This window comes from Scyliorhinus canicula, chromosome 12, assembly GCF_902713615.1.
Source record: "Scyliorhinus canicula chromosome 12, sScyCan1.1, whole genome shotgun sequence".
NCBI lineage: Eukaryota > Metazoa > Chordata > Chondrichthyes > Carcharhiniformes > Scyliorhinidae > Scyliorhinus > Scyliorhinus canicula.
The window spans coordinates 132,076,054-132,101,036 of NC_052157.1; the positions used below are offsets into that span (position 1 = coordinate 132,076,054).

At 45.2% G+C, this 24,983-nt stretch overlaps 1 protein-coding gene across 11 annotated transcripts in view; it reads right to left on the minus strand.

Annotated features, from left to right (window-relative positions):
• tpst1 (tyrosylprotein sulfotransferase 1) overlaps positions 1-24,983 on the minus strand; it is an 82,767-nt gene that overhangs the window by 30,265 nt on the left and 27,519 nt on the right. For 6 of the 11 annotated variants that reach the window (XR_005462593.1, XR_005462594.1, XM_038814165.1 and 3 more), the window contains 2 exons: positions 12,223-12,421; positions 599-661 (listed from right to left, as the gene is read on the minus strand). Coding sequence is in view for 8 of the 11 variants with exons in the window: in XM_038814165.1 (XP_038670093.1) it covers positions 599-661; positions 12,223-12,421 (262 nt within the window). In the remaining 3 variants the exon portion in view is untranslated. The remainder of the gene's footprint in view (positions 1-598; positions 662-12,222; positions 12,422-24,983) is intronic. The other 5 variants (XR_005462595.1, XM_038814170.1, XM_038814172.1 and 2 more) reach the window with 1 other exon arrangement.

A 24,983-nucleotide genomic window follows, 5' to 3' on the forward strand; every position in this document is an offset into this window, starting at 1 on the left:
TAACACTGTCGGAGTCTACACAGATGCTGCCACACCTGCTACTATTTCCAGCATTTATTTCAGATTTCCAGTATCCACAGCATTTCACTTGAGTTAAATATTCTGCATAACTGCAGGAGTGCACAAAGATATTGGTGGGCTATTTACAGGGTACAATTTCCCCAGCTACATGATTGCAAAACTCCTTCAAAAATTAAAAGTACATGTGGTTAAAGATGTATTTATTAAACATTTATTAAATATTTTTTTAAGTGCTTATCTCCCCAGAAGCAAATCAAGTTGCACACTGTTTCAATGGCTCCAAGTGAAGAGAACTTTGTGACTTCAGAGCACTGTTCACTCATTTGTGCTTCACTTGTGTTCTACAACTGTCCTTGTGTGATCTGATAAGCACATGATGCAAACTGGCATTACTTTTGTTTAGAACCGAATGAGAGTCCCAACTGGTAATTACTTAAATGAAAGCATATAGTTAAGGGCAGCACTGTGGCACAGTTAGCACTGCTGTCTCGCAGCACCAGGGACTCAGGTTCAGTTCTGGTCTTGGGTCACTGTCTGTATGGACGTTGCATGTTCTCCTATTGTCTGTGTGGATTACCTCCGGATGTTCCAGTTTCCTTCCACAACCCCAAGATGTGCAGGTTCGGTGGATTGGCCATATCTTTATTAAAACAGTAAAAAGTATATACACGGTCAAACGGTACAAACACTAACTTTGTGTTGGAGAATCAGGGTACCCGCCCCTCAGTATGGGGAGGCGGGGTCGGATACTCTGATTATTAAAACAGTTCACAACACATTTCTACAAAAAACAAATGGTACAAGCATTAAAATTTGCGCTACAGAGACCAGATACCCTTGCCTCTGTACCAATAGAAGGGAAAGGAAGGGGGGTGGAGAGAGAGGGAGTCGGGATGTTGGTGGAGGGTGGCCCAATTGTTACAACACTGGCTTCCTGATTTCATGTTCACACTTCCGGTGGAATAGTCTACTTGCATGTACTATACTTTTGAAAATTTTAAACACTTGAAACATCATCCTCCAATCTGTAATCCAATAAAAGCAAGTTCAGTTCTGCAAGTCTTTCCACATAACAACGGTATCTAGCTTGAATCCGGAATTTAATCATTCCACTCATCAGAATCTCTACAATAATGCATCATTGGAGGAAGAAAAGCACCCCAAATTGCCACACAATATTCCAAATATGATTGTTAGGTTGATAAGACAACTGGCTATTTAAAGCCTTGGAAGTGCATTCCAGTACTTAACGAGCATTGCTGATAGCAGATTCTCATTCAGTGGATATTACGTTCAAGTGGCTTTTCTTTATATGCAAGCTTAGCTGAGTGCTAACAAGTTATTAAGGGTCACCGCCAGCCACAGATCTTGCTGTTGAAATTCAAACACAAGATTGGATAGTAATTCAGAGTGCGAACCAAGGTTGAATCTGGGACTCCATATAACCCAGCTGTACACTGTTTACCATCTGAGCCACTAGGGGAGCTCCAACCCAAGTTTCAATCTGGCTGGATAGTTTATCATCAGTTTCTGAAGCCTCACTTTCTTAGTCAAGCATAATAATTAAACACTAAGCATTTTATGCAAAGCAAAATGGGGCTTCAATTCAACTAAATTGTGTAGTTGAAGCTGCTCGCCAATGTATTCATTTCTATTTGGAAAATACTGCAATAGCCACATTGAACAATACCAAATCTGGAGGGTCACCACATTTTAAAAGACTTAGCTATATTTTAATAGTGGACGAACCTCCTCATCCCAAAGTGGATGTCACAGCATTGGTATTCATCAGCACAGGCATTTTCAAAGTAGAGGGCGCGACCCGCAGGTGGGTCACGGAGCCGACTGTTGCGGCGCTCCCGATTGCGCATATTCACACACAACAGCCGGCTTTTAACAATGCCGGTTGCAACCGTAAAAATAAAAAATGCGGCCGCACTGCGCATGCATGCCCGCTCATCGGTGCGCACGCACATAGATTTGCGCATGCACACCGATGAATAGGCATGCATGCGCAGTGCGGCCGCATTTTTAAAAATATGGTTGCAGCCTTTTTGAAAGCCGCTCGCAGCCGACATTGTTAAAAGCCGGCTGCAAAACATTTGGGGAGAATGATGTGATTGGTTGCTTTCTGAACTTTGATGCTGATGAAGTGGTAATCTCTTACTCCAAGAATGGTCAGGATCTGGGTGTCGCATTTAAGATTGGGAAAGACAGTCTCGCTGACAGAGCCTTATTACCGCATGTTCCGTGCCACAATTGTGCTGTGGAGCTTAACTTTGGACAGATGGTGACTTCAAACTCCAAAGTAAGAGAAAATGGTGGGTCGCGAAGGTCGGCCAGGTTGGGTCCCAAAGGTTGGTCGCTTGGTACAAATGGGTCACCGGAAAAAAAGTTTGAAAAACACTGCATGAGCAGCTTTTAGAATACCTGAACACTGAAGGAGAACAAAAGATTTAATCATAAATTATTAAAATAATATACCAGTTATGAACTTTTGAGTTAGACATACACATACAAGGTTAGAGACTTTTTTTAAAAATTACTTCATGGGATGTGGGTGCCACAGCATTTGTTTCCCATCCCCATAATTGCCCTCGAGGAGGTGGTGGTGTGCTGCCTTCTTGCGCTTCTGCAGCCCATTCACGTGGTGTAGCTATACCCACAATATGTTAGGAAGGGAGCTCAGTGATTTCCATCCATTGGCATTGAAGGAACAATATATTTCCAAGTCAGGATGATATATGGCTTGGAGGGGCACTTGCAGGTGGTGGTATTCCCATGCGTCTGTAGGCATCGTCCTTCTAGGTGGACAGGATTGTGGGTTTGGAAGGTATCTAAGGAGCCTTGGCAGTCCATTCAGCAAGCACCAGTGGTTTGGGGTGGGGGGAGTGAATGTTTTAAAGGTGGTACATGGTGATAAGCTTCTTGATTGTTGTTGGAGCTGCACTCACTCAGGCAAATGAACAGCATTCCATTTCACTCAATCACGTGTCAGTGGGCAGGCTTTGGGGAATCAGGAGTAGGTATTCACTGCCGGCTTCCCAACCAATGATCTATCTTTTTAGCCACACCATTTTCATTTATATGGCCAGGCCAGTTCAGTTTCCGTCAATGGCAAACCCCCCCCACCCACCCTGGGATAATGATGTGTGTGGGATTCAGCTAAAGCAATGCCATAAAACATCCAAGGGAAATGATGGTTATTGCCTGGCAAGGCAGAGGCATTCCCGACAATCTTCAGCCAGAGGTGCCGAGTGGATGATCCATCTCGGTCTCCCCCAGAGGCCCCCAGCATCACAGATGTCAGTCTTCAGCCAATACGATTCACTCCACGTGATATCAAGAAACGGCTGAAGGCACTGGACACTGAACAGGCTATGGGTCCTGATGATATTCCTGCAATAGTACTGAAAACCTGTGCTCCAAAACTTGTCGCACTCCAAGCCAAGCTGATCCGGTACGGCAACAACACTGGCATCTACCCAGCAATGTGGAAAATTGCCAAGGTGTGCCCTGTACACAAGAAACAGTACAAATCCAACCCAGCCAATTACCACCCTATCAGTCTATTCGCCATCATCAGCAAAGTGATGGAAGGAGTCATCAACAGTGCTATCAAGCGCCGCTTACTTAGCAATAACCTGCTCATAGATGCTCAATTTGGGTTCCGCCAGGGTCACTCAGCTCCTGACCTCATTACAGCCTTGGTTTACACATGGACAAAAGAGCTGAATGTCAGAGATGAGGTGAGAGTGACTACCTTGGACATCAAGGCAGCATTTGACCGTGTATAGAATCAAGGAGCCTTAGCTAAACTGGAGTCAATAAGAATCAGGGGGAAAACTCTCCGCTGGTTGGAGTCATGCCAAGGTTCCTTAGACAGCACCTTCCAAATCCATGATCACTACCACCTAGGACAAGAGAGGCAGGTACGTGGGAACCCCACCACCTGGAGATTCAACACCAATCACTCATCACCCTGACTTGGAAATATATCACCGTTCCTTCACTGTCGCTGGGGCAACATCCTGGAACTTCCTCTCTAACAGCACAATGGATGTACCTACACCTAAAGGATTGTATTTCAAGAAGGCAGCTCATCACCACCTTCTGGGCACAGGGCAGGGGTTAGGAGGTTGAGGGACCTGTTTGTGGAGGGGGGGTTCGCGAGCTTGGGGGAGTTAGAGGGGAAGTTTGGGCTCCCCCCCAGGGAACATGTTTAGGTACATGCAGGCGAGGGTGTTTGCCAGGCAGCAGGTGGAGGGGTTCCCCTTGTTGCCCCCATGAGGGGTGCGGGATCAGTTGCTCTCGGGGGTGTGGGTTGGAGGAGGGAGGATTTCGGACATATACCGGGTAATGCAGAAGGTAGACGAGGCCTCGGTGGAGGAACTGAAGGGTAAATGGGAAGAGGAGCTGGGTGAGGAGATTGAGGAGGGGACGTGGGCGGATGCCCTGGAGAGAGTGAATTGATCCTCTTCCTGTGCGAGGCTTAGCCTCATACAGTTCAAGGTGCTGCATAGGGCCCACATGACTGGGACGAGGATGAGTAGGTTTTTCGGGGGCGAGGACAGGTGTGCTAGGTGCTCGGGGAGCCCAGCGAACCACGCCCATGTGTTTTGGGCGTGCCCAGTGCTGCGGGAGTTTTGGAAGGGGGTAGCAAGGATGGTGTCGAGGGTGGTGGGATCCAGGGTCAAGCCAGGCTGGGGACTCGCAATTTTTGGGATTACAGTGGAGCCGGGAGTGCAGGAGGCGAAAGAGGCTGGTGTTCTGGCCTTTGCGTCCCTAGTAGCCCGGCGCAGGATCTTGCTCCAATGGAAGGATGTGAGGCCCCCAAGCGTGGAGGCCTGGATCAATGATATGGTGGGGTTAATTAAATTGGAGAAGGTGAAATTTGCCCTGAGGGGATCAGTACAAGGGTTCTTTAGGCGGTGGCAGCCTTTCCTGGACTTCCTGGCGGAACGGTAGGGAAATAGGCCGGCAGCAGCAGCAACCCGGGGGGGGGGGGGGGGGGGGGTTTGGATCGGTGGGAGGGAGAACTGTGTACATGGGTTTGTGGGATGTGGCGGGTGTGATCTTTCCCTTTTGTTGTTTGGGTGTTGTTTTGGTTTTTTTCTTTTGTTTGTAGTTGGGTGGGTATTGTTCTTGGGGTGTTACCGCGGTTGTTTTGTTAATAGAGTTGAGATGTTTATATTTTGTAAAAATTTCAATAAAAATAAAAAAATAAATTTTAAAAAATCACCACCTTCTGAAGGGCAACTAGGGATGAGCAATAAATGCTGGCCTAACCAGCGACGTCCACATTCCATAAATGAATTTTAAAAATTTGGGTGACATGAATGTTATCTGCCAGTTACCACCCTAAATCTGAATGCTGTCCAGGTCTTATGAAGCAGTCTGTGCCTGCATGCAGCGAGTTGAGAATGGGACAGAACACTGCAATCAATTAGCACACAACTTTATGTCTCATGTTGGAGAAAAGGTCATCTGAACGCATGTTGCCGGAGCTAGTCCATGCCTAAGATCACTAGTCCAGTAACATTACCATAATGTTATTATTTGGGTACAAAGCAGATCTGAAAATTTAACACGCCCCCAACAAACAGTTAATTTATTAAATGCCAGGATTTAAATTCAAGATAGCCATTAATTAAGACAGTGACTGACTTGGTACTTTCTACAGTGCCAGACAAGAAAAACTTCATTCCTATAATGTCATTAATGTAGTAAGATGTCCCAAGGTGCTTTACAGGATGCCAAACAAACGTGACAGTGAAACAAAGAAAAAGAGGGGATATTAGGATTGTGGATGAAAGGGGTGTTAAAAGAGGTAGGTTTTTAAAGGAGCATCTTAACAAAAGCGAGGAAGATTAGAAGGCAAATTCCAAAGCTCAAGGTCTTAGAGCAGCTGAGGGCATGACCGCTAATTGAGAGATTGGAATGGAGAATGCTCAAGGAGTCTACATTTGGAGGAATGCAGAAATGATGGGGCTTAAGCTGGAAGGGATTCGAGAAATAGACACAGGTGTGGACATGGAGGGATTTGAAAACTGGGCTTAGAATTATAAAATCAAAGTGCTACTTAATTGGGAGTCAATGTAGGTTAACAAGAGTGAACACAAATTGGTGCAATTTTGGACATGGGGAAAGTCTTGGGTGACTTGAAGTTTACAGAAGGTACAACATGGGAGGCTAGGAAGAAGCACATTGTTACTTCTAGATGTATCCTTTCCAGAGAACAAAGGCACAAAGAACAAAGGCATGGTTGAGTGTTTTAGCAACAGATCAGCTGAAATTGCGTGATTAGGGGCAGCACGGTGGTGCAGTGGTTAGCACTGCTGCCTCATGTTGCCGAGGTCCCAGGTTTGATCCCAGCTCTGGGACATTGTCCGTGTGGAGTTTGCACATCCTCCATGTTTGCATGGGTTTCGCCCCCACAACCCAAAGATGTACAGGCTAGGTGGATTGGCCTCGCTAAATTGCCTCTTCATTGGAAAAAATTAATTGGGTACTCTTTTAAAAAAAAAAAAGAAATTAGGTGATTAGTGGTGGCAAGAGTATATGGTCAGAAGCAAATCTTTTAATTTAAAAAAGACATCAAGATTGCGAACAGTCTGGTTCAGCCTTAGGTTATTGCAAAGGAGAGGCATAAAATTGGCAATGAGGGAATTGAGTTTTTGGCAAAGGCTAAAAATAATGGGCTGGATTTTACAGGGACCATATTACCTCCTAACCACCATGGCTAACTAAAAGGTTAATCGGGAGCCACCCATCATAAAGCCAGCCGCCCTGCAGTCATATTACACTGGTGGGAAGGAAGTCCTGCCTTCGGGTTGCTGGCCAATCTGATTGGTTAGTAGTGCTAACTACTGCGCCACAATGCTATTGATGCTTCTGATAGAAATCAGTGTCACTCAAATCTTATGCACCTCTCTATCAGATTCTCTTTCAATCTTCACTGCTTTAAGGAAGAAAGCACAAACCTACCTAAACTCGTCAGATCGCCAGCTCTGGCAGCATCCTGGTAGGTCTTGGCAATGTCTCCACTTACAAATTAGCTTTAAATTTGAACTGGTAATGGGTGGCACGGTAGCGCAGTGGGTAGCGCTGTTGTTTCACAGTGCCAGGGTCCCAGGTTCGATTCCCGGCTTGGGTCACTGTGTGGAGTCTGTACGTTCTTCCCATGGGTGCGCTCCGGTTTCCACCCACAAGTCCCGAAAGACATGCTGTTAGGTAATTTGGACATTCTGAATTCTCCCTCCATGTATCCGAACAGGCGCCGGAATGTGGCGGCTAGGGGCTTTTCAAAGTAATTTCATTGCAGTGTTAATGTAAGCCTACTTGTGACAATAAAGATTATTTTATAGGTCCCAGCAGCAGCAGGTTCATGGAGTGACCACCGTCGAGACCACAGCCATGTAGCTATGGAGGTTGGATAAGTTACGACTGGTGTATTGGCTGGAAGACCCGAGTGAGGTAGGCTTGATGGAGGTGCGGCCAGGAAACTCCAAAGGAGGGCACTTCCTTGTCCAGTAAAAAGGTCGTTAGGCTACCTACTTGGCAGGCCATTAATGTTATCGGCTTGAGAGACTCAGTACTAAAAACAGTTCCATCCTGTCTCAATATGAAAATGCTGGTAAGTAATGAACAAAATTGAATATGCACTTTCAATTAAAATTCATCAAGATATACTTTCACTTCCAGAAGTCTGTTAATACCATTAACTTAAAAATCTACCCGAATGGCAGGACATATGGCTTTTTCGTCATTTGATTTCTTTAAAGAGCAATAAGGGACGGCAATGTTGTGAAATAATGGCTAGAGTTTGCTCGGAATGAGATTATGTGGGAAAACAAAGAAAGCACTTAGAAAAGAGCCAAATTGATTCGATAATGTAAGATGAATCACCAGCAGAACGCTACCCAGCTAACTTGAAACAGTTTATAAACCTACATAGAACAAAATGCAGAGACCATACGGTGTTTGCTCTATTCCAACAAAAATAATTTCATGGGTGAACATGTAACAGTCCGTGAAATGACAAAGTATATAAAGTGGTTCTAATCAATCATGAGCCACGAGACCAATGTCTACAAGATTGATGTTGGTTTGAATTTGGGGCCAAAGTCCAACCTTTGTTTGAAGCACATCGAGAATTGTATTATTCCATTGCTATTTCTCTACTGTTCCCTTCCCCCTACCAATGCCTCCCCGCCCAAAGCAGATGCAACTCCAAATAAGCAATAGCCAGCAAACTGAAATTAAATTAAAGACTGAAAAATTGGAACAAGGAATCCAAAGGGTAAAAGGGAAGGAGGGCAATTACACTATCTTCAGTAGAACAATGATTTGCAAAGCTCAAGAGTGAGTTCACAACTGCATTTTCAGATTGAAATAGCATCTGTAGGAGCATATAGGAATGCAAGATCAGTAGGAGAAAAATGGAGGTTCCAGTATAGATTTGGAAAACACCACTTGTCACATGCTGACAATCAGAGAAAGTTCCATTTATCCCTATACTGTCCTGTACCTTGTAACCAATTACCCACATCGCAAGGTTACCTTCAATTCGGTGTGCTTTCATTTGCGATAATTTCAAGGAGGAGACATACTAGCCTTCTGTGCAGATACGATGCAACTTAAGCTACCAAACTCTTGCAGTACCCTGCAAACTTTGGATGCCTCCAATATTGGATGGGCATTAACCTTTGCAATGCTTTCATAACTGGAGTAAGAGGGTTGCATCTCTAAGAGAGATGCAAGAAAGCAATTTTGGGCAAGAATAAAGCACTTGCACATTTAGTGCTTCTGTAGTCAGGGGGCCCTAAACAGCCTGCTCACGTTTATAAAAGGAATTCCTTAATCCATACAATAATGTAGACTCCCCAAAACAGTATATATCTCCATTTTCTAGGTTGATGATTCTGCAGTCAACCATGTGTGGTGGGGGCAGGTGAGAATGAAGCAGGCTTATGAACATCAGCTTGAACAACTTTATAAATGTGGCCTGTAATTGCACCTGTTGATTACTTGCTAGACTGCCATTATGGAGAACACCTCCAGGCAATGCTCAACTTCGAGCCCAATTACTCCCCACTACTGAAAAGGACCACCCATACTTTATGGTGTAGCTCTCCTCAGCAAAGGAAATTGTGCGGAGAAAAATTAAAGGGTATTTGGAGAATAAACAACAATAAGGGATATTCTTGATAGCTGCATCTGCATGACTGCTTACCTTGCTTCTCTGTCCCAACACTTTTTCTCCTCTACTGCAAGTGCACATCCTTGTTGGGGCAGCTGCATGCTGGCAGTTCCAAAGTGCCACACTAACAAAGACATTCGTCATTGGTATCGTTGACATGGTTTGTACCTCTCTTCCCATGAAGGGCACTGCAACCCTGTCTGATCTTGTCCTGACTAGTTAGTTGGAAAACCTGGCTATGGTGGCAACAGCAGTCATTTACAATATATTCTGGGCTTTAGTACAATGTTGGTGTAATGAAAACAGTGTTATGCAATAAAGACAAAGGTATTTGAAGGGCAATAAATTTTACCATCTCTACAATAGTGCACGGTATTCAAAGTGAAATCCACTGCAACTGCATACAAAAGGATTTCCCTGATCAGAAGCACCCACACCAGATGTCAGCTGAGCTACATTCTAGCAGAATAGTAACAAATATAGATTTCTTGTACCACATCGATGTACACCTTCTTTGGTCAATAGTTTTTTTTTTAAAGTTGTCTTCTTGGTAAGAGTGGGTTCACTATAACTGAATATTATAGAACTGACAGATTTCTCTTATCAAAATGCAAATGGTATTTATGAAATGAGTAACTTGAACAATTTTGTTGAAGCGATGAAAATAACCCTGTAAAAAAAAAGGAACCAGCTGACCATTTTTCTATTGCTTTATTTTTTTGAAAAATTGCACAATACAAAGAAAAAGACATTACAGTGCGATTTCATACAACAAACTAAAATGATCACAGGTTATGGTTTTTGTGAACGTTAACAGCAATCTTATCCTAGACTTCCACGATACATTGACAATATGGAATAGTTTACACTTCTAATGGCCAATACAAAACTTTTATCAGACAGTTGTAAAAATTAACATCTCAGAATTGTTGTCTTACTGCCTCAGGGGGCTGGTTTAGCACAGTGGGCTAAATAGCTGGCTTGTAATGCAGAACAAGGACAGCAGCGCAGGTTCAATTCCCATACCGGCCTCCCCGAACAGGCACTGGAATGTGGCGATCAGGGGCTTTCACAATAACTTCATTGAAGCCTACTCGTGACAATAAGTGATTATTAGTATTAGCCAGCATTGTAACACTATTTGATTCAGTAGAAAGTTCCAATGTTAAATGGTCTTCAATTAGTCCTTGGGAAACTTTTTATTAAAATTTTCAATGGAGAAGTAATTTTAAAATGAATGCATAATAAGTTCAGATCACAATTTCTTTTGCTTTCTGAACCATCATTCTTGTTATAATTAAAAACAAAAATAGAGTTCGATCATTTCAGATGACACTTCAGCATGATGAAGATAAACATGTAAAATTCATGGTTTCCTGGTTATCAGAAAGGATTTATCAGCATCAAGGTTTGACATTAATTATCAGTTATATGGAATTGTTTACAAGAGTAGTACAGGCAATAAAACAAACCAGTGGTTAGGGTTGCCATACAAGTAGCAAACGATTGCACACACTCAAATACGTATGCAGTAAGCATGGTTACAATAGAGCTCTAGTGCAATGCTGCATTTTCTGTGAAATCCATAAGTCACAATTAAGTGGCTATGTTTTGAATAAAGTTAAAATTTGTAGGTCACTATTTCAGGTTTAGAGAACACCAAAACATATGAAGGCATGACTTTTACAGCAGATTACGCAGAAGAAATATTCTATTCACCTACCTGATAAATATTTGAAAATTGTATAATTCATAACATTAACATGATAACAGTATTAACTACCTGTTGCACAAGTGATTCAATTTTACACTCAATATTTTTTCACTGTTAGAGGAAATGACATGGTTCCTTAAATTTCGGGGACATAACTATTCTGAATAGAATGCTCATTTCATACTACAGTTAGATTTAGAGGGAGAAAACATATATGATGCTCCACAGATCGGGTTTCAGACTAAAAAAGTGCAGAAAATGCCAGCTTTCCAATAAGAAAAAACAATCCTCAATTTCCTGGGGAAACAAACCATACGTAACACAACATGCACATGGAGATCAAAGCTCCATATAAGCATTTCTTAGTTTCAACAGTATGGCTTGAATTAGAAGTAGCTATGTTTTAATTCTTAATTTGAATACAATTTTTAAACCATTTTACAACTTTTTTTAAATCACACATCTACAGAATAGTTTAGGGAGTTGTCCTTCATATTGTTTGTATGGTGTTTTGCGGAAGAAGATTATAATCTTAAATAAAACGTTTCTGTGATAAAGTGTAAGCTCCAGATTTATAACATTGGAACATATTAGAACATTTAAAATAATTTTCCTACATTTTCAGGAGTTGGTTACCTATTGGTGTACATACTCAATACAACGCCTAATTAATTAAACAAATCACAGCCTTTCTAGAACAAGGACAGCAATCATTTGATACTTTAGAACTGGAATAGTTCAACAATTTTGTAATTATCTGATAACCATTAGTTTTGGAATGGCATTAGAGGGTAGGAATAAAATTGTACAGCTCAATTGTAGCAATTTTCTGCATATATAAAATACATTTATATGTTATTTAGAATCCGTTGCTCAATTTTGAAAAGGATTTTTTTTTAATTACTAGAATTTGCCATAAAAAGGAACCAAATTTTCCTTCAATACAAAATTTAGGTTTCTCTGTACAGGATTATTAAGACTAAAATTACTCTTGTAATTCTTTGGATTTATATACACGCACAAATGAAAAACATTGCATCTACTCCCTTAAGCCAACTTTCTTCCATTTTAAATACTTTATAATTCAAAATATAGCAAATTATTGTAAACACTGGTTACTAGGGATACAACAGAAGCAAAAACAACAAACTGAAATGACTGAACTCATCTGTTGCCAGTAGGATACTCAATAACTGAATATTTTCTTCACTACTCTTTGAAAGGGGTAATCACAAACTCAGGTGTTTGAGAAGGACGGTCCAGGTACTTAAACTCTTACACCTACCCTTTTAGTGTTTTCAATAACAGCTGGATCTGGTTTTCCATAATTGGGTGGATTTGCATATGGATCATATCCAAGCTTTGCTAACATAGGAGCAATTACTGGCATTTCACGAACTACCTCGTGTGGAATCTTTCCCACCCATTTTGACAAGGCTTCAACATTGACTGGCTTGATGACTTGATCAGTAGACCGTTCAACCCTAGAAAATTGAAAATATTCAACTTTAGTTACCGAAACAGCTTACAAGTGTAGTACATAAAATTCTAATTTTCTTCCGTTTTATAAATATGTGCTCTGAGATTTATACACTCAGATAACCTCTTGACTTCTCGCAACCTCAAAAATAAAAACATTTTGCAGTTCTAATAATTTCAAGCTCTCATTCCTATACGGTAATTCTGCTAAATCTTCACTGAAGCTCTTTCTGGCTCCAATATATACTTTGTAATATCAAATTCCCAGAACTATACACAATACTGTAATTGTAGTACTGTATAACCAATTATTTTTATTTATATAAATGTTTTTTATTGGGTTCTTGAACAAAGCATATTTACCGTTATGTACACACAAACATACCAAAACAAAAATAAAATAAAACTGGTAGGGTATTATGCACCAGCAACTCTGTACAATTGGCAATATTATTTTTAACACACAAGTAGGCACCCGTGTGTGTGTGGGGGGATGGGGGGGGGGGGGGGGGAAAGAGAAGAGAAAGAGAGAAACTGGGGAGGTAGATATACATTTGGGTACCGGAGAAATTACAGGGGGCAATACGCAAATGGTGTTCATGTTATCGTATAACCAATTATTTGCATACATTCATCAGTTGTAACTCCATATTCATTGTCCCTGTACAGAAAACACTGATCACTAATAATAAGAAGCTTTTATTGTCACAAGTATGAAGTTACTGTGAAAAGCCCCTACTCATCACATTCAGGCGCCTGTTCAGGTAAGCTGGTACGGGAATTGAACCCGCACTGCTGGCTTTGTTCTGAATCACAAACCAGCTGTCTAGCCCACTGAGCTAAACCAGCCCTATGTTCTCAACATACAGAGAATCTGCTACAGTTCCCAGCTATTTCAGTTGGGTAATATTGATCTACTGCAAAAATAATAACTGAATATAATAATTGGTCATGAAAGGAACACATATGTAAAAGGCATTTCCTCAAAAGTGGTCCGTGAGGTAACAATTTAAGCGCATGTAGTTCCCTTCAAATTGAAAAATAACCAAAACATTTGCCTTAAAGACCGATAAAGATGAATTTAATACACTACTACTATAAGTAATTAAATTTATTTTTAAAATCTTTTGAGTACTACACAGGGGCTAGGGGCGGCCCAAAGAAAGGAGATGGCTGATCTGCGAGGAGGGAGCACGGTGCCCCTCGACCTGGTTGATCACCTGGAACGTTAGAGGGTTAAACGGGCCGGTAAAGAGGGCACGTGTGTTCGCGCATCTGAGGGCGCTGAAGGCGAACTAATAATGCTTCAGGAGACTCACCTGAAAGTAGCTGTTCAGGTTAGATTAAAGAAGGGCTGGATTAGCCAGGTCTTCCACTCGGGGCTGGACACTAAAACCAGGGGGATCGCGATCTTGGTTAACAAATGGGTGCAATTCGAGGTGGGTAGCACAATCTCAGATGGGGAGGCAGATTTGTCATGGGGAGTGGCAAACTCGAGGGGATAAGGGTAGTTTTGGTCAATGTATATGCCCCAAATTGGGACGATGTGCATTTTATTGAGAGATTGCTGGGGAAGATACCTGACCTGGACTATGGGAGGTGATTTTAACACAGTCCTTAACCCCGGCCTAGACCGGTCATGTTCAAAAACAAGTAAGGTGCAGGTAATGGCAAAAGAACCGAGGGGGTTCATGGAGCAATTGGGGGAGGGGGGGGTCGCTATTTCAGACCATGCTCCACACGTTATTGATCTGCAGATCTGTAAGGAAAGTTTTCAGCGCCCTCAATGGAGGCTAGAGGTCAGTCTGCTGGCGGACGAGGCGGTGTGCGGGACGGTGAGGAAATGTATGCAAAACTACCTGCAGATCAATGACACAGGGGAAGTCTCAGCCACGGTGCTCTGGGAGGCGCTGAAGGCAGTGGTGAGAGGGGAGCTGATCTCGATTCGAGCACACAAGGACAGGACGGACAGGGCACAAACGGACCGACTGGTGAAGGAGATTTTACAGATAGACAGGAGATATGCGGAGACCCCGAGGGTAGAGCTTTTAAGGGAATGACTAAGGCTAGACTGAGTTTGAGATGGGCAGCACGGTAGCACAAGTGGATAGCACTGTGGCTTCACAGCGCCAGGGTCCCAGGTTCGATTCCCTGCTGGGTCTGTGCGGAGTCTGCACGTTCTCCCTGTGTCTGCGTGGGTTTCCTCCGGTTTCCTCCCACAGTCCAAATTCGTGTAGGTTAGGTGGATTGCCCATGATAAATTGCCCTTAGTGACCAAAAAGGTTAGGATGGGTTGTTGGGTTGCTGGGATAGGGTGGAAGTGAGGGCTGAAGTGGGGGCTGAAGTGGGTCGGTGCAGACTCGATAGGCCGAATGGCCTCCTTCTGCACTGTATGTTCTATGTTCTTGGGGGTGTTGTCCACAGGTAAGGCTGTGGAGCAGCTTAGGAAGGCGAGGAGTGCGATTTATGAGCACGGGGAGAAAGCCAGTAGAATGCTGGCACAGCAACTGAGGAAGAGAGGGAGGCAGCTAGGGAAATAGGGAAGGTAGTCGACGGGGAGGGCTGGGGACTTGGTAGGAGATCCGGCAGGGCTGAACAAGGTGTTCAGGGACTTTTATAGTGAGCTTTATACCTCGGAACCCCCTGGGGGCCGGAGGGAATGAGGCACTTTCTGGATGGACTGACCTTCCCAAAAGTGGGTAGGGGTTGGTAGACGGGCTGGGGGCCCAGATTAGGACCGAAGAAATATTGGGCTTGAGGGCCATGCAATCGGGTAAAGCCCTGGGGCCAGATGGGTATCCGGTGGAGTTTTATAAAAAGTTCTCGGAGATAGTGGGGCCTGTGCTGGTTAGGGTTTTTAACGAGGCAAGAGACAGAGCAGTTTTACCCCCGACGATGTCACAGGCCACTATCTCCCTGATATTGAAATGGAACAAAGAGCCAGAGACATGTGGGCCCTATCGGCTGATCTCTCTGCTCAATGTAGATGATAAAATACTGGCCAAGCTCTTGGCTGCTAGGATTGAGGACTGTGTGCCGGACGTTATTATGGAAGATCAAACCGGGTTAGTCAAGGGCAGGCAGCTGGTGGCCAACCTAAGAAGGCTGCTAAATGTGATCATGATGCCCCCGGAGAGTAGGGAGGTAGAGGTAGTTGTGGCAATGGATGCCGAGAAGGCTTTCGACTGGGTTGAGTGGGATTATTTATGGGAGGTGCTGGGACGATTTGTGTTCGGGGAGGGCCTGATCGACTGGGTCAGGCTGTTGTACCAGGCTCCGGGGGCTAGTGGAAGGACAAATAGGACGACGTCTGACTATTTTAGACTGTACCGAGGGATAAGACAGGGGTGCCCCCTCCCCCCCCACTGCTTTTTGCACTAGCAATAGAGCCGCTGGCAATTTCCCCGAGAGCTTCTGGGGTGTGGAAGGGGCTGGTACAGGGCGGGGAGTGTGGCCGACGACCTACTCTTATACATCACGGATCTTGGGGCTGGGATGGATGTAATCATGGTAATCCTGAGGTAATTCGGCCGGTTCGCGGGATAGAAATTGAATATGGCAAAAACGGAGTTGTTTGTAGTCCAGGTGAGACGCCAGGAGGGTCGGTTGAGGGGGCTGCCGTTTAGGTTAGTAGGGAACGGTTTTAGATACTTAGGGATACAGGTGGCGTGGGACTGGGGCCGGTTACACAAGTCAAACTTATCTCGATTGGTGGAACAAATGAGGGTCGAGGTCCGGAGGTGGGATGCGCTCCCACTGACACTAGCGGGGAGAGTGCAGACAGTTAAAATGACGATCCTCCCGAGATTGCTGTTCGCATTCCAGTGTCTCCCCATTTTCATTCCACGGTCCTTTTTTAAGAAGGTCAATAAAATGATTATGGGAGTTGTATGGGTGGGAAAGTCCCCGCGGGTGAGGAGATTGATGCTCGAGAGGAACCGAGGGGAAGGGGGGCTGGCGCTGCCAAACTTTAGTAATTACGACTGGGCGGCCAACATAGCTATGATAAGGAAGTGGATGGTGGGTGCGGGGTCGGTTTGGGGATGGATGGAGGCCGCTTCGTGTAGGGGCACTAAGTTTGGCAGCCCTGGTTACGGCACCCCTGCCGCTCCCGCCGGCACGGTGCTCCACGAGCCCTATAGTGGTGGCAACTTTGCAGATCTGGGGCCAATGGAGAAAGCATGTGGAAGGAGTGAGAGCATCTGTTTGATCCCCAATTTGCGACAACCACCGGTTTGCCCCGGGGAATATGGACGGTGGGTTCCAAACATGGCGGAGGGTTGCGATTGAGAGGATGGGAGCATGAGGGCGCTAGAGGAGAAATTTGGGCTGGCGAGAGGGAATGATTTCAGGTATGGGACTTTCTACGCAGACAGATTCCATCCTTCCTACGCCTGCCACTAAGGGGGATCCAGGACAGGGTAGTGTCCAGTAGATGGGTGGGGGAGGGGTGGGGGAGGGGAGGGGAGGGTCTCAGATATATACAAAGAACTTATGGGGGCAGAGGAGTCACAGACCGAGGAGCTGAAGCTGAAGCGGGAAAAGGAGCTCGGAGGGGAGACAGAAAGAGGGCTTATGGGCGGAGGCATTGAGCAGGGTTAACGCGACTGCAACATGCGTTAGGCTCAGCTGATTGTCCACCAGGCCCACATGACAGTGGCCCGGATGAGTAAATTGTTTGGATTGCAGGACAGGTGCGCCAGATGTTCGGGAAGACCAGCGAACCATGTCCACGTGTTCTGGGCATATTCAAAACTCAGGGGGCACTGGCAGGGATTCGCGAACGTTATGTCCCGGGTACTGAAAACAAGGGTGGTGATGAGTCCAGAGGTGGCAATTTTGGGGGTTTTGGAGGACCCGGGAGTCCAGGAGGGGAGAGAGGCTGACGTTTTGGCCTTTGCTTCCCTGGTAGCCCGGCGACGAATTCTGCTGGCATGGAGGGACTCAAAGCCCCCGAAGTCGGAGGCCTGGCTATCGGGTATGGCGAGCTCTCTCGGTCTGGAGAAAATCAAGTTCGCTCTGAGGGGGTCACTGTTCACCCGGAGGTGGCAGCCATTTATCGACTTCTTCGCGGAAATTAATCGTCGGGGGGGGGGGGGGGGGGGGGGGGGGGGGGGGGGGGTAGTTAGGCGGGTCCTTGGAGTGGAGCTGGTTTTTGCACTATGTTCATTGTTTTTTGCACACTGTTTTGTATTGTTGTTGTTTACCATGCCAAAATGCTTCAATAAAATTGTTTCTCAAAATTTTTTTTTTTTTTTTTTTTCTTTAAAAAGAGTACTCAATTCATTTTTTTTTCCAATAAAGGGGCAATTTAGCATGGCAAATCCACCTACCCTGCACATCTTTTGGTTGTGTGTGTGCGTGTGGGGGGGGGGGGGGGGGGGGGGGGGGGGGGAGAATTGGCCACATCATCGAAGTCCCAGGTACCAACCCATGCCGCAAGTTCACCCACCTTATTCCGGATGCTCCTGGCATTGAGGTAGACACACTTTAAACCACCTTCCTGCCTGCCGGTACACTCCTGCAACTTTGAAACCTTACTCATGACCTCACTACTCTCAACCTCCTGTATACTGGAGCTACAATTCAGGTTCCCAACCCCCTGCTGGATTAGTTTAAACCCTCCCGAAAAGCATTAGCAAATTTCCCCGCCAGGATATTGGTACCCCTCTGGTCCAAGTGTAGACCATCCCATTTGTAGAGGTCTCACCTACCCCAGAATGAGCCCCAATTATCCAGGTATCTGAAACCCTCCCTCCTGCACTATTCCTGTAGCCACGTGTTCAACTGCTCACTCTCCCTAGTCCTCGTCTCGCTAGCACGTGGCACGGGTAACAATCCAGAGATAATAACTCTGTTTGTTATAGATCTAAGTTTCCACCCTAGCTCCCTGCCTTACACCCCTATCCCTTTTCCTACCTATGTCGTCGGTGCCTATGTGGACCACGACTTGGGGCTGCTCCCCCTCAAGGGTCCCGAAAACACGATCCGAGACATCACGGAACCTGGCACCTGGGAGGCAACACACCAACCGCGAGTCTCTCACGTTCCCACAGAATCTCCTATCTATCCCCCCAACCATGGAGTCTCCAATGACTAATGCTCTACTCCTCTCCCCCCTTCCCTTCTGAGCAACAGGGACAGACTCTGTGCCAGAGACCTGTACCCTACGGCTTACCCCTGGTAAGTCGTCTCCCCCCCCCCCCCCAAACAGTATTCAAAGCGGTATACTTGTTACTAAGGGGTGCGACCACAGGGGATAGGATGGCGTTGTCGGCCGGATCTTGCAGTTGAAATGTTTTTTCTAGAGTGAAGGTTTGGAATTTAAGTATTCATTCAGCAACTGCAATGGTTCTGTCGACAAATAGTCAGAGATTGCCTTTTATGTGGACTCAGCAGATCTTTGGGAGACAGAAGTCTCGTGTTCCTCACTAGCTTTGTGGTGACAACACTTGCAGATTGCCCAGGTCTTGACAGAACATTGACTGTTTCCAACACCTTCCTCTTTGCCTCCCTTGTCCAAGAAACCTCTTGGATGATGTCTTTGTTTCCCCTGGGGTTTTGCACAAAATGGCTGCCCTCAGCTGCACTTTATACAGTTTAAAACTCAAAATGGCCACTATTGCAAACCTTTGAATCAGGCTTCCATAATAGATATTGGGTTATCCCAGGTCTGGAGAATAGTCCTGTCAATTACCTTTTGGCTGGTTTAATTAACAGTTTAAATAGCTCAGTAATTAACTTGAAGGAGCCCATTCCTTTTCTAGGAGAGTTGGGATGACTTCCCCTGCATGTTTTTATTTCGGGAAACATGTCAAACACTAAACCAGAACATATTTTGTAAATATTCAGGGTTAATCATATTACCCCCATTATCTGGGGACAATCAAATCTGGGCACCCTATATTTATGGAATCTGCAATATCTGTAAGTATGACATTTAAATTGTCAGATAGTTCATCTTTTCACTGCACGGAGGAATTTTAGCTTCATGAAATACAAAATGTCAGACATACCTGCAAAACAACTCCATTTTGATCGATTAAAAGTCAGCTGAAACGGCTCGCCTATATGCACACCTTCAGAAAACTGAACAGCACAGAACTTGTTTAAGATGTAATGAGGTCAGCTAGATTTCATCTTATCAAATTTTTTATACGGCAAAGACTTCCTGTCCATAAATGTATTGTCCAAGTCAAGATCTCCAAGTCATGTTTTTGTTTTTTGTATCAAAATATGCCAGTCACATTGTAGTTTCAAGTGTCTGACCATCAGGTGGTACAGTTAACTCCTTTGTGGTCGGAGCAGTTTCCTCTTTCCTGCTCATACTCCCAATCTATTGTTTGTGCTCTAAAGCCCTGCCGGTCTTTCATGCTTCCTTTGAAACCTTGACATTCTTATCTCATAAAACATTCCTTTCCACTTTGTTCAGAGAGTATTGGAATCACAATGGTAGGGAAACCTTTTTTAAAAAAAAAGTATATTCTCCTTTCAAATTAAATGGTGCAGTTGGCATTAACAACACCGAACTAAGAGCAGGATGAAAAGACACTGGCAGCATCACATCAGTGTTGAGTATGGAGTCTTCATGCTTGGCCTTCTGCAAGTTACAGCTAATCATCCTGCAGTTATCAAAAAGCAATCCTTAAAAATGCAAGTTTGTAGGTACAACCACTGGCTTGGACCTCAAATCTTTTGACGCCCCTCCTCTGGTGCATTCCTGATGAGGCTTTAAGCTCCTCCCCATTTACTATTCAAGAAGTTTCATCACCAGATGAAGAATTTCATTGAATTTAATTTAATTAATTAATTAATTAATAAAGCTTAATTTCCAGTTTGGCAGTGGTGCCCTCTTTTGTCTCTTGCTCATTTGCTATACTAGATTGGTCACTGAAATGCACGTTAGTGTTCAGACACCAAGTTAAAATGGTCACATAATAGACATTACTTGTTTTAGGTCAGATTTCAATTATATATGAAATTTAATTACACAGCACAATTTTCTCTTCTCCTTCCCAGAAGTATTTTTTACTTCCCTAAAGTGATGGCCTATGCATGAGCATCAGTGATTTTGGTGCATGACCCGTGAATGCAAACATTAAGTCAGCTATTTAACCGAGTGAACTTTGATGCCAAGGTCAATCCTCATTGGATCTTCAAATATGCACTTTCCAGCACTGGATAATGATAAGGAACGTAACTTTGGCCAACTCTTGCTCTCTTTTTTTTCAGGCCACAGTTCCCAATCTCAGTGGCGGTCAGAGGCAGAAAATTCTTCCAAAAAAAGGGAAATAAATCAGTCATAGTGCTTAGCCTAGGCCTGGGAGCAAGGCCCCTTTGCAGTTCTGTGGCACAAGAAGATTGGGGGTTATGAAGAGAAGTTATGCTTCTATTTTCTGCTACATTAAGTATTATACATGGGAACTGGAAAATACATTTTTACCCACAGCAAAAAATCAGAATTGGAGAAACAAAAACCCCAAAATACTTCATTAGAATTAGCTTATCTATTCTGATAAGGTTTTTTTTAAAATAAATTTTGAATACCCAATTATTTTTTTTCCAATTAAGAGGCAATTTAGCATGGCCTATCCACCTAACCTGCACATCTTTGGGTAGGGAGGGTGAAACCCACGCAGACATGGAGAGAATGTGCAAACTCCACACGGACAGCGACCCAGGGCTGGGATTCAAACCTGCGTCCTAGGTGCCGTAGTCCCAGTGCTAACCACTGTGCCACGTGCCACCTTATCTATTCAGATAAGGTTAACCTGACTTTTTCCTTGACAGATGTAATCTGATTTGTTGTTTATTTCCAACACTTTTTGTGTTAATGTCCTAATATTTGTAGTTTTCTCCCTTTGTATTTGTACTTTTTCTTCAGCAGCATTGCAATGGAAACTAAAATCGAATTATGATTTATACTTAAAAACAAAACTGTTAGGAGGATTTTTTAATCTAAGAAACACTGCCTGTGGTTGATCTAATCTATTTTTGCACAAGGCAACACCAATTATTTAGGAGATTGTGTTATGATTTTATGCTCTTCACAGCATTTGCATTGTAAAAACTGTAGCAACAGCATAATTTAAATTATACCCTAGGCTTTCAAACTGGAGTCCTCATACCATGAGAGAGCTGGTGTGGTGAACGTATTGCAGTAACCATTCACCATATATGTAACTGTACCACGCTATTGCCCATGAGGGCTCCATCTATGGACCATTGTCATGTATTACCTGTGATGTATCATATTGGTACCTTTGTGGGCTCCTCAGGAGCCACAAGTCAAACACCCTGATCGAGAGGGTCCAGCTCCTTCACACCAACCCCCAGAACGCACAAGTAGAACACCCCGATGGCCGACAGGATACGGTTTCCCTCCGGGACCTAGCACCCGCAGGTTCCACTACCACCGCAACTTACCCCACCCAACCTACGCTGATCAGCGCCCCCACCCCTACATGGCACCCACACTCCCTCCCGCCCCCATTCACCGACCCACAGGAACGAAGCTCCAGAAGACACGCTCCCGGAGTCTGCGTCTGTACCCACACCGGCAACTTCACTACCCATGCCCGCACGGACGAGTTCGACACCCAGGCCAGCTGCGATACCAGAGCTTCAGCGATCACAGCGCACAATCCGGGCGCTGGACAGGCTGAACTTGTGAACCCTTCACCCCCGCTGGATTTCATTTTTTTTTAAACAGGGGTGAATGTGGTGAACGTATTGCAGTAACCAGTCACCATATATGTAACTGTACCACGCTGTTGCCCATGAGGGCTCCACCTATGGATCATTATAAGGTATTACCTGTGATGCATCATATTGGTGTCTTTGTGGGCTCTGCCCCGGCTCCTCTCCTTGAGGAGAGGTATAAAGAGCAGTAGCTCTGTAGGCGGCTCTCAGTAGCAGAGCAGTCGCAGGCAGGCACAGTTCTAGTTGATTAAAGCCACAGTTTACATCTACACACTGTTTTCGTGTGAATTGATGGTCACATCAGCTGGAAAGGGATCACTTTAAACTCTTTCTAATTGATGCCTTATGAATGTTGTTTTTGTATGCTAAAATGTTTCTGCATTCGATTGCAGTTTCCCTTTGGACCACTGACACTTTCAGAGGTTAGTACAAGAGATTGCCAGAGTGTATGACTTCTGAGCTTCCTGCTAATGATGTGAGTTAAGAACAGTATTCTGAAGTAACCCGACCTTGATGACACCAGATTAAGGTAACAGTGTGTAGATTGTGTGAGCTGACTGACGTACCTTAACCAGACGGCTAGTTCAAACTACACTTGAACACTTAAGCAGTAGTGAATGAGCATGACACTGGACACGATTTAACGCCTCGTCGCACCCAATGCAACAAGGCCAATGAATCTCTGAAGAAGCCTCTCGAGATTCTCAATGCTCGAGTAGTCTCATGAGATTCATCCGACCATTGTGAGATGTCACGATTTCTCGCCCGTTTCGCTTCCGCCTTATTCTCCAAGGCCCCAGAAACTAACGGTCTTGTCAGCGAGGCCTGGACCTGGTACCATTTAGTTCTGGTCCACACAATCACGGGCCAGGCCTGATGGCACCTGGAGGATCCTCTGCACCTTTGGAGACTCCTGGGTGGTTAGGGACAGCACAGGGTGGCTCCCTGGCTCTCTGGCACTGCCAGGCTGGCAAGGGCCCTGCCAGAGTGCCTGGATGCCACAGCCATGGGTCTGTGCCTGGTGGGGGGCCATGCCCATGAAATGGAGCGGGCGTAAGAGTTGAAGGGGGGTATGAAGATTGGGGGGGGGGCGTGAACAGCAGGTATGAAGGGGCCTAATAAAGGTTGGGGTGAGGGGAGCCCTGAAATGAAAGGGGGCCTCAGTGACCCCATAGCTTGGAAAGAGAAACCCTCAAGCTTACTTAGAGGGGATTTCCGGTGATGTCATGCAAGTCGCACGAAAAGTGCTTTACAGAAGAGTCTCTATTTTTGATCCCTTCTACCCGGCTTTTCAGGGGGGTTTGGGTGTCCAAGCCGGGGTTGAGTGGGTGGATTCTTTCCCAATGGTATTATGTCAAAATTGACAACTAAAAAGCCCAATACTAAGGCGGCTCAGGGAGGTAGCTTGAAGGAGGAAAGACGGGTCCCATGCCATTACACTAATCATATTAGCCCTGGTAACGGCAGAGGAGGGCCTCACGGTAGCATGGTGGTTAGCATCAATGCTTCACAGCTCCAGGGTCCCAGGTTCGATTCCCGGCTGGGTCACTGTCTGTGTGGAGTCTGCACGTCCTCCCCCTGTGTGCGTGGGTTTCCTCCGGGTGCTCCGGTTTCCTCCCACAGTCCAAAGATGTGCGGGTTAGGTGGATTGGCCATGCTAAATTGCCCGTAGTGTAAGGTTAATGGGGGGATTGTTGGGTTACGGGTATACGGGTTACGTGGGTTTAAGTGGGGTGATCATTGTTCGGCACAACATCGAGGGCCGAAGGGCCTGTTCTGTGCTGTACTGTTCTATGTTCTATGTTCTATGAGTTGGAGAAATTCGGCAAACAGATGAACAGGCAGTTCGAGCTGCAGGGCCTGGAGATTAATGAATCCTTCAAAGCCACTGTCGAAGAGGCTTTGGGTGAACAGCTGCTGAGAACCTCAAACATGGTGGGAGCACAAGGAGAGGTGTTGAATGGGGTGGAGGAGGCCTCTTCATGGTACGAGGACCGGCTTACCTCGCTAGAAGCAGAGTTACTGCTGGTGACGGACAGCAATAAAGGTCCGAGGTCCACAGTGGAGAACAGATCACGTCGGCTAAACCTCAGGTTGGTGGAGCTGCCGGTCAAAGCCGACCCAGTATATTGCCGAAGTGTTTTCTCTATTGGTGGAAAGGAATGAAGTATTCGTCTCCCCAGAGCTGGATAGAGGGCATTGGGTGCTCAGGACGGAACGGGCCTTGGAATGGGCAAAAACAACTTGGACTATCGGCTGGGACGGGAACACAGTGTGGATATACCAAGACATTGGGACTGAGCTGGCAAAGAGACGTGCGGCTTCAACAGGCCATAGGAAGTGTTTTACAATAAGGGCGTGCAATTTGGTGAGATGTACCGGGTACCACTTCAGGTCACAATGGACTCGAATGACTACTTCTTTGACATGTCGGAGCAGGCAGAGGCCCTCATCAGGGAGACGTTGGGACCACTGAGAAGAGGACTGTGTGGGACTCTGTATGACGGAGGGGTGTTTGTTATTTGCATCAATGCTGCTGTGTGTTCTGTGGCGTTATTTTTGCTTTGTGGAGGGGTAATAAAAAAAGAGGAGGGGTGTATGAACAGAGGGGAAAGCGCGGTGTTATGGGTAGGACCTTGCTTCCCGGGGTGAAGAGCGTAGCGTATTCGGCTATGGTCATCACTGACCACACACCGTATTTGGTGTATCTGAAGTTGCTAGGGCGGGACATGGGACTTTTATCAGATCTTGGGCCTTGTACGAAAATTTCTTGGGCCAAAGGGGAATGGAACGAGAACAGGATGGCCTCACCGTCGACGGTGTAGGAAGCATTAATAGTGGTGATTGGGTGGGTGGAAAGAGAGA